A 14,496-nucleotide genomic window follows, 5' to 3' on the forward strand; every position below is an offset into this window, starting at 1 on the left:
CAGAACCATCCCAGAATGGGGGTTCATAGAAAAGAACTGGTTATTGGGAGCCTGTGGTGAGCAGTATGTAGGCATATCTATAGAGGCTAACTATAATGTCCCACTGGCCTATTTTACAAATGGCATGAAAATAACTAACAAGGGAACTTACCATGACTTTATTAAGGTGACAAACTGTAATTACACACTGGGGCCCATTTATCAAGCTTCTGGTGCAATGCTGAGAACGCATTCAGCAATGTCTTGCAGACCTGAGCCGCACTGTCGGATCAGGTCCGCAAGATATTTGATAAATAAGCCCCACTGTCTTAATGTTGCTTTGTATATTAACAATTTTCTATATGTGCTTCTCTCTTTGATCTGTTAATTGAAAATTCATAAAGCAAATTTATAAAATGTTACCCTTTACACTCTTGTGCATAACCCCCTAATTCCACCTGGATTGGCACAGATGATTCCCATGTATTAACTGATCATGCTGGTCAATGGAAATATAATTATTGATATTACTTGCACTTACCAGAGGTACGCCTTGTAATGTGCTTTTAGGTTCAGCTTTATTATCCACTGCCATTTGATGCTCTTCTTGAGATTGTGGGATGTGAGACATTTGTGCCTTGGTCTTGAACTCCAATAAAGTTATGATTGGTGGGATTAAAATGCCTAAAATCACCTGAAAAATCACAAATTGTTAAAAGATACTTTGTATAATTTTAGGTTATATTATTGAGGGACATGAACATGGCTAATTTTTTTATGGGGCTCTGAAAGCTTGACAAGATCCTATTCACAGTAAAATACTATGGCCTAGATTACAAAAGAAGCGCTATTGATAGTGCAGTGTGTGCTATCAGATAGTGACCATGCCCTAAGAATAGCACACAATATGGTATTAGAAATTAATGGAAAGATAGTTTTACTAGGCCAACATTTTTTAACACGCCCTATACTTTCAATGGATAGCAATATAACAAATGGTGAGTTATTTGTAACTAGAATAAAAGTATAACCACACATACATGTGGAATATGATAAAATAAAGTATTTCACACACATATATTGATATTAAGGACTAGATTACAAGTGGATCGATATCGTTAGCGTGAGAAGCGTAAACGCGATCACGAGATCGCAGTGTTTTTTACGCTCAAATCCATATTACAAGTGGTGTGATGTTAAAATTACCGCAAATTCATTTGCACAAAATCATGGTAATTTACGCTGCCCGTATTTTCTATGGGTAGCATTGAGCAGTAATGTGCGGTTGTATTAAACAATCGCACAAACACAATCACATTTACCGCTCAAACTTTTTGAGTTTGTCTGGATGAAACAATTGCACTAAACTACACTATTAACCCCTAAACCGCCAGCCCCCCACATCATAAAGTAACTTTCTACACTATTAACTCATATGATGCCAGCCCCCCTTCTCAAAGTCTCCACTACACTAAACCACCAGCCCCCAAAGTAAAGTAACCCACTAACATCTATAACACCTAACCTAACACCCCCTAAGTTAACCCAAAATAGACTAAGCCTACTTTTAAAAAAAAACTACCATTAAAAAAATAAAAACTTACCTGAGAAAGTAAAAAAAAATCTAACCTGACCTTTTAAAAAACTATTAAAAAAAACTACCATTACAAACCTAACATTATTTTAAAGAAACAACCTAACATTACAGAAAATAAACTACCATTACAAAAAATAACAAACAAATTACCAAAAAAAAAAGAGCATTTAGCTCTTTTGCTGCTCAAAGAAAATTAAAAAATAAAATCCCTAATCTTTAAAAAAAAACACCCCAAAAAAAACTTACACTAAACCCCAAGATGAATCCGGATGGTGGCGCTCTGTCTTCATCCCAGCTGTGGTCCTTCATCCCGGCGGAGGTCCATCTCCTTATCTTCACCCCGACGGAACTGGTGATGGTGGTCTTCATCCATCTTCAGCAGAGAGGTCCTCTTCATACAGTGACCATCTGCCCACTGAATTTTGAATGTGAGGTACCCCTTTTATATAGGGGTACTCTTGCATTCCTATTGGCTGATTTCATGTTCAAATTCAAATCAGCCAATAGAATGAATGCTTTTTATATTGCCTGATTTGAATTTGCGAGCATGCCTCTATATAAAAGGGATACCTCACATTCAAAATTCAGTGTGAGGCTGGTGATCCCATGAAGAGGACCTCTCTGTTGATGATGTGAAGATGGATGAAGACCACCTCCGCCGGGATGAAGATAAGAAGATGGACCGCCGCCAGGAGGAAGAAGGAGTGTTAGGTTGTTTTTTTTGTTTTGTTTTTAAGATAAGGAATTTATGTTTAATTTTCTCTGTGCAGCAAAAGATCGAAATTCAGGGCACTTTTTAGAGTAGTTTTGTTTTTCGATAGTTTTTTTTATTTTTTGGGAGGGTGGGGGGTTAGAATGTTAGAAGGTGCAAGTTTTATTTTCACAAAAAGAGATGGTTCACTTTAGGGAGCATTGAGTTGTGCTTGTATTATGAGTTGAAATAAAATTGTTCTAGTGTAAAAAGCTCTTGTGAAAACCTATTCCATAGAAGTCAATGGAGCAAAAAAACCTTATCGCACATTCTCAAGTGTGCTAACCCGACATGAAAATATGAATATTTTACATTCCAATGTTTTTCATAAATACATATTTCTAAATATATATATATATATATATATATATATATATATATATATATATATGAGTTTTTTTTGCACAAATATATATTTACATATTTAGGAATATATATATATATATATATATATATATATATATATATATATATATATATATATATATATATATATTTAATATATTTAGGAATTTCTATTTACAAATACATAGAAAAAGTTCCCTTATGTGAAGAACATTAGAATGGGAAATATTTATAGTAAATACACAGTATAACATTCATTCATCTACTTAACTGCAAAGGGCATCAAAATAAATACATATGTACACACACACATATATATATATATCCTATAATATAAAAGGCCATTTTTCCGAAGCTGTCATGCGCAGTAGAGACAGCACGAGGACAAACACACCTGGCCTTAGAGTCTACCTGATCTGCTGCGGCACAGTGACGGTGGGCATAAGTGGGAATGGTCGGGCATGAGCGGGCGTGGTCCGGGTGTAAACGTGGACGGGCGTGAGTGGGGTGTGGCCGGGGGCCGGGCACAGTCGCGCACGAGAGAGAGAGGGGAAGGAGATAGAAAGAGAGGGGGAGAGAGCAAAAGAGATGGGAAAGAGCTAAAGAGAGGGTAAGAGAGAATAAAAGGGATGAGAAAGAGCAAAAAAGAGGTGGGAGAGAGCAAAATAGAGGGGAAAGAGCAAAAGAGAGGGGAAAGAGATGGGGAGAGAGAGAGCAAAAGAGAGGGGGAGAGAGAGCAAAAGAGAGGGGGAGAGAGAAAATAAGAGGGGGAAAGAGAGAGAGCAAAAGAGAGGGGAAGAGAGAGAGCAAAAGAAGAGAGGGGGAGAGAGAAGGGGGAGAAAGAGCAATAGAGAGGGGGAGAGAGAGCAAAAGAGGGGAGAGAGAGCAAAAGAGAGGGATGGAGAGAGATAGAAAAAGAGAGGGGAGAGAGAGAGCACAAAAGAGAGGGGGAGAGAGAGAGAGCACGCAAAGAGAGGGGGGAGAGAGAGAGCGCAAAAGAAAGGGGGAGAGAGAGCGCAGAAGACGGGGAGAGAGAGAGCGCAAAAGAAAGGGGGGGAGAGAGCACAAAAGAGAGGGGGATAGAGCACAAAAGAGAGGGGTAGAGCACAAAAGAGAGGGGAGAGAGCAAAAGAGAGGGGGAGAGAGAGAGAAAAAGAGAGGGGAGAGAGAGAGCAAAAATGAGGGGAGAGAGAGCAAAAGAGAGGGGGGAGAGAGAGAGCAAAAGAGAGGGGGAGAGAGAGAGCAAAAGAGAAGGGGAGAGAGAGCAAAAGAGAGGGGGTAGAGAGAGAGCAAAAGAGATGTGGAGCGAGAGAGCGCAAAAGCGAGGTGGAGTGAGAGAGCACAAAAGAGGGGGAGAGAGCACAAAAGAGAGGGGGGAGAGAGCACAAGAGAGAGGGGGAGAGAGAGCACAAAAAAGAGGGGGGGGGAGAGAGCGCAAAAGAGAGGAAGAGAGAGAGAGCGCAAAAGAGAGGGGGAGAGAGAGAGCACAAAAGAGAGTTGAGAGAGAGCGCAAAAGAGAGGGGGAGAAAGAGAGCACAAAAGAGAGGGGAGAGAGAGAGAGTGCAAAAGAGAGGGGGGAGAGAGAGCAAAAGAGAGGGTGAGAGGGAGCAAAAGAGAGGGGAAAGTGTAAAAGAGAGGGGAGAGAGCAAAAGAGAGGGGAGAGCGCAAAAAAGAGAGGTGGTAGAGAGAAAGCAAAAGAGAGGGGAAGAGCAAAAGAGAGGGCGGGAGAGGGAGCAAAAGAGAAGGGAGAGAGAGCAAAAGAGAGGGGAGAGAGAGTAAAAGAGAGGGGGTAGAGAGACAGCAAAAGAGAGGGGGAGAGAGAGAGCAAAAGAGAGGGGGAGAGAGAGAGCAATAGAGAGGTGGAGCGAGAGAGCGCAAAAGAGAGGGGGGAGAGAGAGCAAAAGAGAGGGGATGGAGAGAGAGCCCGATGTACTGCAAAAAATGGCATGTGTGAACAGGCTTTAGGACTAGTATATATATATTTAGACATGTAGATGTATGTATCTCAACGTTAAAGCTCTTTGCCTGCTTTTTTTTCCCTAACACCTGAGAGCTCATATCTTTGAGCCTTTATAACTTTTGTGTGCAATTTTTTTTTTAAATAATTTTTATTAGATAGTGTTATTATGAGTGTAACTGTACTTTGTAATGTATTTTAATGAGTTTTATGACACTTTTTTTTGTGAAACAGTTAACCAGAGCTCTGAGGATGCAGTAATCATTCTAGCGTAAATCTTGATTGCCTTAAGCGATCACGTTTACTTTCAACTTACACAGTATTATTGGCAGACAGTAGCATAAAATAACCTCAGTAACGGAATCAAAAGTTTACAACGAAACAAAAAACTGTAACACCTTTTAAAATGCAATTATTTCCTTGCAACAAAGAAAAAAAACGCTTTTTTTTGTAGAAATCATACCTACCTTGAACCAGGAATGTTTTCTCATGTTCAGCCTCCCCATCCACATATCGGAGAGCAGCATTTGGGTACACGTGTGAGCCACAAACGGTCGGAGCCTAGCAGAAACTGCCAGCTTAAGGCAGGTAGAATTGCTCCAATTGCTCAGCTCAGAAGTCAGTACTTTCATTGCCATTCGCTCATTCTGCTTAAAACAATGATCAAGAAGGTCTACTGCTAACTCTCCAAACTCTCTAGAAGAGAAAATGAGTAAGATGAATGCAAATTCCCATCTAAAAATAACACAAACTGAAACTGCTGAAGAAAATATTACACAGGTATAAATAATTGCTGTAATACTCATATTAAAGGGAAGCTGATGCTATTTGATACATGTAGTGTGTGAATTGTTTCCTTCACTTTGTTTTGTGGCTTTAAGATGGAAGAACCATTTATTTCCCTATTTATGTAAGAATCTTCCCCACACTTGCACAAATCATTGCGGCTATTTCTGGAGTATGGTTCTGTTGGTCATTGCATTCTAATGAAGAATAATAAACAATTTCTATACCAACCACCCAGATAGGTCACTGCTACATAAAATAGAATTATATTTTTACCCATATTCAGTCTATAACGTAGATATCAACGGACGCTTTACTCACAGTTAAACATTTAATAAAATTGTTTAATATACAAAGAAAAAATGTAATGCACATTTATTATTTACTTTTAATAATTTGATCTAAAGAGCTATAATGTATAATGAATAGTACCTACTGTAAAGTTTGGTGGAGGAGGGATACTGGTTGGAAGCTGTTATTCAAGGTTTGGGTTAGGCCCCTTAGTTATAAAGTATATTGGTATAACCATGTTGGTTGTGCAAAGCTGGGGAATGGGTAGTAAAGGCGTTATCTATCTTTTTAAACAATAAAAATATCAAGTAAGCAGTGAACAAAGGCTGCTCCAAACGCCAGATGCCACGGCAACTACGGTAACAGCAAAAGTCCACAAAGGCAGTGTGCAATGCCGGTTCAAAAGAGAGCGAACCAACTGCACAATAATATGAAAAATAAACCAAGTCCAGCAGCACGGCAGTGGGATTAAAAAAAGAGAAATTTATTACAACAATTAAAATGAAGTACAAGCCAAGGACAAGAAGGTCTAACGCATTTCACACCCCCTAGTGGTGCTTACTCATAGACTGCTGAAGCTACATACAATATCCTCTTATATAGTATTACAAGATCATCAGCAGATTAACCCTTAATGTCCCTATTCAATTAATAACAGTAAAAAGAACATTAGAAGAAAGTGACACACAAATCTACTATCCAGTTCATATGAATGGCTTACAGATATAGGGGGCTTACAAATATAGGGAGGAGAAAAATACTAATAATTAAGCAATGATATATACGGCAAATGATAATAATCAAAATTCATGATACTTGATAACAATAATAACACTGCATGTTTATAATAGCCCTACATAATAGAATATAGGTGCACACTTCAAAGACATACCTATAAAAACTTAATATATCATTGCTCCCTGTATTGTCAAAAATCATAGAAAAATGCGTCCATACGCAATTATGCGAATATTATCAACTTTCAAACTATCTGACCCCTGATCAATCAGGTTTCAGACCGAATCACTCCACTACAACTGCCCTCCTAAAAGTTTGCAACGACATCCAAACTGGCATGGAACAAGGAGACCTAACTGGAGCTATTTTCCTTGATTTTGCAAAGGCTTTTGACACAGTGGACCATGACCTACTACTTCTCAAACTAAAAAACTCTGGTATTGCTGATCACCCGTTAACCTGGTTTAAATCATATGTATCGGATCGATCACAATATGTCTCTGTCTCTAACAGTGACTCCCTCCCTCTCCCAGTCACGTGTGGTGTTCCCCAAGGTTCCATTCTCGGCCCCCTACTATTCACATTATTTATAAATGATTTGCCTAATGTCTGCAAATCCTCAACTGTACACATATACGCAGACGACACGGTAATCTATACAAACAAATCTGATCTGCCGCAGCTTGAAGCAGTGCTCCAAGACCAGTTCACAGAGGTAGAAAAGTGGATCTCGAAAAACAAACTCTTCCTAAACACTGACAAAACGGTCACAATGATCTTTGGAACGGGACCAAAAATACAAAAATTACAAAATTCCCATCTTCGCATCAAAACAAAATCCAATTGCACGCTGACCGCAGTTCACTCTTTTAAATACTTAGTTATGTTGTTAGACCCCAATCTATCTTTTGGACTCCACATAGAAAAACTTGCCTCTAAACTTTATCCAAAACTAGGTGCCCTGTACAGAAACAAATCTTGCCTCAGCCCTACAGTAAAGGAAAAGATTGTACAGCAAATGCTGATGCCTATCTTGGATTATGGGGACATAGTATATGCACCTGCTCTGCAAACTCACCTTAATAAACTAAATACGTTATATAACTCGTTCTGCCGCTTTGTGCTACAATGTAACTACAGGACCCACCACTGTGACATGCTAAAAGAACTAAACTGGCTGTCGCTGGAATCCAGACGCACCCTCCATCTTTCCTGCCTTGTCTTTAAGAGCCTTTCTGGGAAGCTCCCACCCTACCTGAGCAGAATGCTCTCCCCTGCTATTCCCACCTCCTATAACCTCCGATCCAATAACAGCACATTATTTAGCTTGCCTCAATACAAAAAGAAAGCAGCTCGATCCTCCTTTTCCTACAGAGCACCACAATTATGGAATGACCTCCCTCACACTTTAAAAACTTCCCCAAGCCTAAAATCCCTTAAGAGATCCCTCTATACATATCTCAAAACAGAATGCTCCTGTCATGGTTGATTAAATATTTCGTACCTGCTCTATGTTAAATGTTTGCATATATTGTGTATTATTATTATTGTTTTTGTATTTTATTGTACCCTATTGTATCAATGCAATGTTTTGTGATCCCAGGACATACTTGAAAACGAGAGAAATCTCAATGTATCCTTCCTGGTAAAATATTTTATAAATAAAATAAAATAAATTAGACAGATATAATATATAAATATAAAATATATTCCAAGTATCAAATATGAAAAATAAGAGAAATAGAACCCAATAGCCACTAATCTAATATGAAGGGAAAAGGGACAAATGTGGATTATGATGAAATACCAATGTTATATTACCTAATCTAGCTATACAAGATGTGAACCTTTATTAATAAACATACAGCTAATGTGTATACACACCACTTATTCCAACAAATGTCCACAGCATTAATTAACTATAAAAATAAATAGACAAAAATCTTCAAATACAGGATTCAAACAAAATAACTAATATCCCATTCTAAATTTAAACCCAAGGGGATTCTAGTTTTTAGCTTATATATCCAATAAAGTTCTTTTTTGTCTAGAATTTTATACCTGTTCCCCCCCTCTAGGTGGAGTTGTTGCCAAATCAATGATTTTTACTGAAAAGTCACCAATGCTCATAAAATGAATCTGGTTAAAGTGTCTCGCAACCGTGTAATCTTTGTTATAGTTCTTTACATCAATGAAGTGTTCCCTAATTCTACCCATTTACCTCCCTCATTGTCCTGCCAACGTACTGTACATGACAGATATTACATTCCAGGAGGTAAATGGCAAAATGAGTCTTACAATTAGCATAAAATGAAATCTCATATTCATTATTATCAACTGTTGATTTAAACTGCTTTGTCACGTCCATCATATCACATGTGAGACACGTTCTTACTCCACACTTGAAATTTCCTTTTCTCCTAAGCCAATTACCACCCCTTCTTGATGTCTCACTAAGGACCATACTTGGGGCCAGTCTAGATGCTAATGTCTGTGGCTTTTTCGAAACAAATTTGCATTTTATTATTTGGCTATGAAGAACATTATCAGCAGCAAGAATGGGTACATTTATTTTCAAAATTGATACAATTTGGGGAAATTGAGTTGTATATTTGGTGGTAAATATTACACTGTCTTTAAATGAAGTATCAGACATTTTAGTTTTCCCATTATCAATTTTCATGGTACTCACCTGTATTTTGATTTTTTTACAACTTTCCCCAATCATACCCTCTCAAGGCCAACCTGTCGGCTAATTGATTAGCTTGCTCAAGATAGGTGTCATTATTATTAGTATTATGTTTTAGCCTAATGAACTGTCCCCTTGGTATGGCCCATATGAGGTGAGGTGGATGGCACAAACTTATTAAACATTAGAAAGTTATGGGTTAGAAGAAATTCCAGTATTGAGCAGATGTAAACCTTAACATCATTTTCATACATTGTGAATTTATCCAAAAAGTATCGGATAGCCCTCAGTCCCAGAGCATGAGGAATAGACGTGTAGAGTGATGCAATATCAACAACTATCGATGAAAAACCTCTTTGCCAAGTGATGCTTTTTAAGTTATCAAGCAAGTGTGCAGAATCTTTCAAATAATTATATAGGTTCCTCACCAAAGGTTGAAGAATCGAGTCCAGCCACTAATAATATCTGGTATTGGTTCAAGTAATGAACCAATGCCAGATATTATTAGCCTGCTGGGTGGCTGGACTAGACTCTTATGTAAACTCCTGGCATCTTTAGTAAACCAGAAAATTACCCGTAAACCGATTGCTGCCCTTAAATTTTGAAATAAGGTCCACAAAACTCCAGACACAATAGTGAAAGCTATGGCAGACTATTCCAATCTTTACACTAGTCAGAAAATTCCATCCCGGGATATAGTTTCATACTTTTGGAGAGACCTAGATCTCCCTCAACTAACACAGGAACAAATAGCTACTTTGAACTCTTCCATATCTTCAGAAGAAATAACGAGAACTATAACATCTTTGGCTAATGGAAAGACAATAGGCCCGGACGGGCTTCCTAGTGAATTTTATAAAATGTTAACATCTCAAATTACCTCCACTCTTACTAGATTATATAACTTATACTATCAAGAATTGGTAACCCCCTCCAAAACGTTTACCATGGCTCATGTTGCCCTCATTCCTAAACCTAGGAAGGATCCTGAGCTACCTGAATCATTTCGCCCCATATCCCTCCTTAACTCCGATTATAAAATCTTGATGAAAATATTGGCTGATAGACTGAAACTGATTTTAATAGACGTCATATACCCTGACCAGACTGGTTTCATGTGTAAAAGAACCTCAGTGACAAATCTGAGGAGAGTTTTGCATGCCATCTCGCATTTTTCAAGGGACTCAAGGGAGTCATGGGACTCAGGACTTGTCGGAGACCTTTCTGTTGTCACTAGACGTGGAAAAGGCCTTCGACAGAGTGGAGTTCAACCACCTTTTTGACACCTTGAAACGATTCGGCTTTTCGGGCCATTTTTTTTCATTATTTGTGCAATATTTACTCTAAACCCTGGATATACATTATGGCCAATGGTCTCTTCTCCCAAGAATAGTGTTGCAAAGGGGCACCAGACAGGTTTGCCCCTTATCCCCCTTAATTTTTAATTTGGCTTTGGAGCCTTTGGCCATAAAACTATGCAGTGTTTTCGCAGGAATTGTAATCGGAGACATACAACTCCAGTTAGCTCTGTATGCTGATAACATGCTCATTTTTGTAGAAAACCCGACACAACACATCCCAAACATCTTGACAACCATAGGGGCTTTTGGATCCTTCTCAGGGTACAAGATCAATGAATCAAAATCGGAAGTACTGTGGCTACGGAAAGTAAAAAAACAGACATTCCATTACCCATTCCAAGAAGCCAATCCAACCCTGACTTATTTAGGTATCCATTTGAGCACAAACCCCTCCCTTCGATACCACTCAAACATCACCCAAATTTGTCAAGCTATTTCATCTAGGTTAGAGGGCTGGAAGAGGCTTCCTATATCCTTGACAGGGTGAGTTAATCAAGATGGTGATTCTTCCAAAAAATTTGTACTCACTACTTATGCTACCCTTTTTGATATCAAAAAAAGATTACAGTTTTTGTTTGGAAAGGAGGAAAGTCGAGGGTAGCACTTGTTAAATTATATGTGCACCCCCTTTAGGGAGGCCTAGGGATGCATAACTTAAAGCTCTACAATTGGGCCACACTTGTACGTCTCAAGTTAGATTGGCAATTAAACACTAAGCATTCTAATACACCAGAGTTGGAGAATTCAGCCTTTGGAACTTGGAATCTTACTTTCCTACCATTTGCTGCCCTCACAGATGTACCTCCTAATATTAAATCAAATACACTTTACAACGATATCTTGAGAGCATGGCCTTTGGCTCTGCATCATTTAGGATGAACCTGCTCTTTCTCTAGATCAACTCCTCTTCGAGGTAACATAAATTTCCCTTCTAGTATTGATACTTCACCCTTCAGTGTGGGAGGAGATGGGTTTACACACTGTTTGGGATGTTCTGGATCTTGCCATGCATAGGGTAAAATCTTTTACAAACTTACAAACTCAGTTTAATATACCACGGGTACACTTCTATGCATACTTACAAATGCGGCACTATATAACTCACTTGATTAAAACAGACAGTCATTTTTGGGAGCCACATGCCTTTGCATTCTGTTGCGTCCTTTAAAATGAGTGACTTCCCTATTTCACGACTGTACAGGACTTTGTTACATAAATGGAAATCAGAGACCCTGGATAATTTTGGGAAGTTATGGGGAAAATAGATAGAGTGTGTCGATATGACTGGGGCACTTCAAGACTTTGTCAATGAATCTTAGAGAATCTCAATTCAGAATGCTACACAGAGAATACATTGCTCCTTGTAGACTGTCTAAATGGAATCTTAAAATGGTGAATGAGTGTTGTTAATGTAGACTGTTCAACCCAGACTTTATATACTACTTTCAAACATGTCTCTATGTCAAACAGTTTTGGAATAAAACTAGTTACTGGATTAGTAAAACTTTTTCTATCGAGGCTAATATAGGACCATAGGTCTTTGCTGACTACAATTGTTTTGATAGCAAGAAGGTTCATTCTTGGATTGTGGACAGTGAAGACTGCTCCTTCCATTTCTAAATTGAAAAAAAAGTCTATACAGACAGTTACTTATTGGACAGCTAGATGCCAAAATTTACACTCTAGTGTAGTTTCAGAGGAAAATCATAAAATGTAGACATGTGGATGACTTCTGTTGTAACTGAATTGATTTGATGTTTGTCTCCAATAAAGACATTTTTTAAAAAAAGAAGATGGTCTGGATAGCTTATGTCATCACCCTTCCATGAGTTTATATGTAATTTACCTTACAAGTATGAAGCTTTTCTATGTTTTGCAGTGTAGTTAATATCCTAAATTTAATATCCTTAAAGGGACACTGAACCCAAAATTGTTCTTTAATGATTCAGATAGAGCGTGCAATTTTAAGCAACTTTCTAATTTACTCCTATTATCAAATTTTCTTCATTCTCTTGATAACTTTATTTGAAATGCAAGAATGTAAGTTTAGATGCCGGCCCATTTTTGGTGAACAACCTGGGTTGTTCTTGTTGATTGGTGGATAAATTAATCCACCAATGAACAAGTGCTTTCCATGTTTCTGAACCAAACAAATAGATTAGATGCCTTCTATTTCAAATAAAGATAGCAAGAGAACGAAGAAACATTGATAATAGGAGTAAAATAGAAAGTTGCTTAAAATTGCATGCTCCATCTAAATCATGAAAGAAAAAATTTGGGTTCAGTGTCCCTTTAAGTGCAGTTTGTTTATTTCATTTTAATACTTTAAAATGTTATACCCTTTGAACTGTGTTTATGGGAGTTATAATCTACCTACCTTAAAAGGACACTAAACCCATTTTCTTTCTTTAATGATTCAGATAGAAAATACAATTACAAAAAACAATCCAATTTACTTCTATTGTCTAATTTACTTAATTCTTTGGATGTCCTATGTTGAAGAAATAGCAACGGACAAGGGTGAGCCAATCACACGAGGCATCTATGTGCAGCCACCAATCAGCAGCTACTGAGCCTATCTATATATGCTTTTTAGCAAAGGATATCAAGAGAATGAAGCAAATTAGATAATAGCGGTAAATTAGAAAGTTGTTCAAAATTCCAAACTCTTTCTAAATAATTAAAGAAAAAAAAATTGGGTTTCATGTCCCTTTAAGTGAGGCAGCACAGACTTCAAGAAAATTCCCTCAAACACCCAGGTTTCATAAGAGCAAAACATGAGCTGAAAACAGCACTCACAGAATAAGTATAGGTGAAAACCTATAACTTGTGAGCTAGGAGCACAATGTAAGGTGGAGAAAGTACTGGAATATGATTTATTGCACCATTTTGTGGACCAATATATTATTGTTTTTAAATAAATTTATAATGATGTAAAAGTTCCAGTATTTCTTTTGCCCAATGAAGTTATAATGCATTATTAGATTAGTAATAACCATCAAATATTAAAAAAAAAAAAATAACCAAAACATTTACTTGGAATATTCTTTCAGTTTCTCTGGTGTGTCATCGATGACATCACTCTGCTGTGTTTCATGGCACATTGAGCGATATAACTTTCTGGCTACTAAAGCTTTAGCCATAGACTCTTCTCCATGTTGCCAGAAGAAGAGGGCCATCTTCTGCCTCTTCATTAACACTGCCCACATTAGGAGTTCATTAAAAGGATAAAGGAATGGTCTTAATTTTTGCTCTTCTGTGCCCAAAATTATTTTTTTTTTCAGATTTTTGGTTGGGTTCCATTGTACTTGTGACTGTCTGCTAAATAAAAAAAAGAATTTCCGAGTAAACAGTTGATTGGATTATTATGAACAATACAAGCCTAATAACAATCATTACATTAATAACAATACAGGCCTAATAACAATCATTACATAAATAACAATATAGGCCTAATAACAATCATTACATTAATAACAATACAGGCCTAATAACAATCATTAAATTAAAGGGACAGTCTAGGCCAAAATAAACTTTCATGATTCAGATAAAGCATGTAATTTTAAACAATTTTCAATTTACTTTTATCACCAATTTTGCTTTGTTCTCTTGGTATTCTTAGTTGAAAGCTTAGCCTAGGAGGTTCATATGCTAATTTCTTAGACCTTGAAGCCCACCTCTTTCAGATTGCATGTTAACAGTTTTTCACCACTAGAGGGTGTTAGTTCACGTATTTCATATAGATAACACTGTGCTCGTGCACGAGAAGATATCTGGGAGCAGGCACTGATTGGCTAGACTGCAAGTCTGTCAAAAGAACTGAAAAAAAGGGGCAGTTTGCAGAGGCTTAGATACAAGATAATCACAGAGGTTAAAAGTATATTATTATAACTGTGTTAGTTATGAAAAACTGGGAAATGGGTAATAAAGGGATTATCTATCTTTTTAAACAATAAAAATTCTGGTGTAGACTGTCCCTTTAATAACAATACAGGCCTAATA

The 14,496-nt window shown here is 37.5% G+C and overlaps 1 protein-coding gene across 1 annotated transcript in view; it reads right to left on the bottom strand.

Annotated features, from left to right (window-relative positions):
* The window catches only part of LOC128664510 (transient receptor potential cation channel subfamily M member 7-like), a 288,636-nt gene that overhangs the window by 168,095 nt on the left and 106,045 nt on the right, over positions 1 to 14,496 (bottom strand). Inside the window, 3 exon segments of the mRNA XM_053719331.1 lie at positions 521 to 673; positions 5,097 to 5,325; positions 13,531 to 13,815. Coding sequence (XP_053575306.1) covers positions 521 to 673; positions 5,097 to 5,325; positions 13,531 to 13,815 — 667 coding nt within the window.

Source organism: Bombina bombina, chromosome 6 (genome assembly GCF_027579735.1).
Source record: "Bombina bombina isolate aBomBom1 chromosome 6, aBomBom1.pri, whole genome shotgun sequence".
Taxonomy (NCBI): domain Eukaryota; kingdom Metazoa; phylum Chordata; class Amphibia; order Anura; family Bombinatoridae; genus Bombina; species Bombina bombina.